This window comes from Argentina silus (assembly GCF_951799395.1).
Source record: "Argentina silus genome assembly, chromosome: 6".
Classification (NCBI taxonomy): domain Eukaryota; kingdom Metazoa; phylum Chordata; class Actinopteri; order Argentiniformes; family Argentinidae; genus Argentina; species Argentina silus.
The window spans coordinates 19,563,088-19,566,480 of record NC_139660.1 but is presented as its reverse complement, the minus strand read 5'-3'; the positions used below and the strand labels follow the sequence as shown (position 1 = coordinate 19,566,480).

The window sequence follows — 3,393 nt, the reverse complement described above, 5'->3', positions numbered from 1 at the left end:
TCAAAGTTCTGCGTCCCAGTCCTCGCTCTCCATGGTACCGACCAAGAACGGACCTGTGTCTGAGCGTGCTGGTTTATTCTCATAGTCCCAATCTAAATCTTCATCATCCTCTCCCTCCTCCCCGTCTACCAGCATCACAGCGGTGCTGTCTGTGGTGAGCCTGACCCTGGGGTCCTCCAGGAGGGCGTCTCTGAGGTGCTGGAGCATCCCACTCAGAGCCTGCACCTTGGGGCAGCAGGACCACAACCTGGCCAGGGGAACACACACGGATCCTCCTTGTCTGTAGAGCTCCTCCTGTCCTCCGTCTATCCTCCTGTCTCCCGCTTCCTCCTCCCCATTCACTTCAACCGCCTCCTCCTTCTCAACCCCTCTACCATCCTCCTCCACTGGTGTTCTTTCCTCCTCCCCCTCTATCTGACCTTCCTCCCTCTCCATCCTTTCTCTTGTAAAACCCTCTTCCTCCTCTTCTCCTGTTTGTCTGTATGTGGAGGCTTCTTCTTCCTCTCCAGCTGTCTCCTCCTGCCATCCTCTCCTTTCTTCCCCCTCTCCAGCTGTCTCCTCCAGCCACTCTCTCCTCAGATGCTCCGCCCAGTACAGGACCTCGTTCACCACGGTACTCTGTCGGATGTTGTTGTCACGCATGCTAGGGTACACCACATCGTACAGCTGGTGTGTAGGGGAGGGAAAGACAACAAAAATGGGAACGGAGAGAAGTTTTTACTCACTAATCTTGATTTCTGAAATGTATGAAAAAGAATGGGACACAGGAACTAATTGAATAGGCTGATAAGACCAGACCAGACCAGAACAGAAGTCTGATTGAGGCTAAAAGTCAACAGCTATGCCTATTGATCAGTGATACTCAATCCTGGTCCTGGAGAGCCGCAGTGGTCCAGGTATTCGTCCCAGCCTAGTCCTATTACACCAGATTAATGAACTAATCAACTGATCACCAAGACTGTTTAGCTGAATCAGTGCTGAGCTTGGACAAAAGCCTGAAGTACTGCAGCTCTCCAGGACCAAGATTGAGGACCACTGCTCTGCCTATTCATACCAATCTGTAGGGAAAGGCGTCTTCTGTGCCATCACTTTCCAGACAGGCCTCGTCTGCTGTTCTGTCTCTGTAAAACACCCCAATCTGAGAGCAGAAGCCCACACTCTCCTCCTGATGTCCTGGTGCCTCTCCCACACCTGTGAACTCCACCACGTAGCCAAACTCTCTACACACCTGCAGAGCCCTGAGGAGGAGAATTAGGAGTTTCAATAAAAGAGAAACATATAGTGCACACTTTATTTTAAATACAAATAAGGGATAAAGATGTCAATCGAATGATGAAATAATATCCAACAGTTAGAGATATTATTTAATCAAAGGGTGTACAGAAGCATACATCTGTTTCCCTTAACACTACATAGTAATATAAACTTACTGTATCAAGTGCTCAATAAGTGGAAATTAGGGAGAAACATAATTTTTTTAATGAAATAATGTCTCTAACACTGCATAGTTAATGTAAACATATTGTACCAGGTCTGAAACTCAGTTCTAGTCCACTCAAACTTGTGGTCGTAGTGCCTGAACCCCGTCAGCCCAGGTAACAGTGGGTTGAAGTCAGCGTTTGGGGTGCTAATGATGGCTGCAGCTGGGGCCATGTAGCCGAACACCACCTCAGAGAACCTGGCCACATCGTCAAGCTGGAGGTGCTCAATACTTCCAGGAGAGAGAGAGGGGCATTGATGTGTCTGGTTAGCTCAACTCATTCAACTAATGTTGATATTAGGACGTGTGATGTGGTCACATTGCAGCAGGCTGTGTCAATTCAATCACTTATAGACAGTTGTGGATAGGGGTGAGGGGTGGGGGGACTCACTGGAGTGAACTTGTTGTTTATCTTACAGCAAAATACTTTAATTTAAGCATTTCATTTGCCCCAGGGTTCCCCTTGTTAATGTATTTAATCACTGCTTATAGACAAGTCACTTACAGCTCAATACTTGTCACCAGATCAAAGCCTTTGGTGCGGGGATCCCTCTCCGTAACTGACCCCTGGTACACCTCAATGGTCAGGGGGTCCTCACCTGGCTGCAGGTAGTCAGTTGGCATCGGTGCCAATGCATACCTGTCATGATACTGAACAAGTCACCAACACTATCAGAAAGCGTGTGCATGTTAGCAGCCAACCTAAAATATATAAATAATACAAAACATTTTCAAACCCACATTTTGTCCCTCATAACTGCGCAGTCAATGTCCACCCCAGCTAAAAGTTCAATTTCACGGTGAAACTTCAGCTTCTTCAGTAGAGTGCAGTCATTGCATCCCAGGTCTACCACCTGGGGAAAAGATGCGCAGAGACATTTAGCTCAAATGCGAGTACAGAGGTAAGAACTGTGTAGTATGTCTATCTGTAAGAAGCAGCAACTAGTGTATTGGAATGCAATTAATACAAGCTACAGTTACAACTTCCATTTACCTAGCTAATTAGAAAGAAAGGTAGACGGAGTGTCTGCCAACCTGAGACGTTGTAGCTCCTAGCTAGCTAAACCGGTACATAGAAATGACCTTAATTCGGCTCTTAATAAATGCATACACTGTTTGTCTGCATACCTTTTTGGGTTTATTCTTCTTGACAAAGTCGATGACAAATTGATATCTCTGGATGTACAGTGGAGGATTAAAGATTGGGTTCGTCATGGCTAAGCGGCGGTCTGTGATTTTCTTAAATCAAGAAACGGTATCATTATTTTCTCTAGTCCCCCAAATGGTTGTTGCATGCACACAATTTGAGCCAAAATGTCACCTCATTTGCGCCATTTTGGGTCTTGGCCTGAGTCGTGAGAAACTTTAAAAGTGTCTGCTGAAGTGTAGAACGAGCCTCGACCAGAAACGTTATTCAGTCTAGTCTACCAGAAATGTTTGGCTCAATAATATTGTTCACTTTTTGGGCAAGATTATATTCAATGTGCTCTTCATATTTCAAGTAACCTGCTCAACCTGACATTCATTTTAACCTGTGATGTAGTGCAGCTGTACAGTAGTAGTGAGTGTCTTCTCTCCTGACATTTCAACTGTAGACTTGATTGTCCCTAGTACAGAAGCATCTGTAGGCTGGGCTTCCATAGCCTTCAGTGAGGCTATTGTGGCGGGAGGGGTTAGATTCCGGGTTTCTCATGTGGAAGACACAAGCATCTACCATGGGGCCAAGAGGACATCCTCAAGGTCCAAGGGCAACACTTGAGTTTACATGTCTCTGGCAGGGTTACCTCATCACGAGAACATGACAACCGTAGAAGAGGGGAAGTGGGGTATCCAGGATCATTGGTTGGAACCATTATTCAGCAACTGTATTGTGTGTTGAGCATAGTGCACATCAGGGGAGGCTGGTGGAGGTA

The 3,393-nt window shown here is 46.3% G+C and overlaps 1 protein-coding gene across 1 annotated transcript; it reads right to left on the bottom strand.

Moving 5' to 3' along the window:
• Window positions 1-2,708, bottom strand: henmt1 (HEN methyltransferase 1; the record flags this gene model as incomplete). Its single annotated transcript, XM_083672355.1, has 7 exons — window positions 2,609-2,708; window positions 2,222-2,334; window positions 1,986-2,120; window positions 1,529-1,711; window positions 1,055-1,238; window positions 524-666; window positions 1-436 (listed from the first exon to the last, which is right to left on the bottom strand). The coding sequence occupies exons 1-7, from the start codon at window positions 2,693-2,695 to the stop codon at window positions 1-3; spliced, it is 1,281 nt and encodes a 426-aa protein (XP_083528481.1). The 5' UTR covers window positions 2,696-2,708.
• Between the last annotated feature and the right edge of the window lie 685 nt (window positions 2,709-3,393).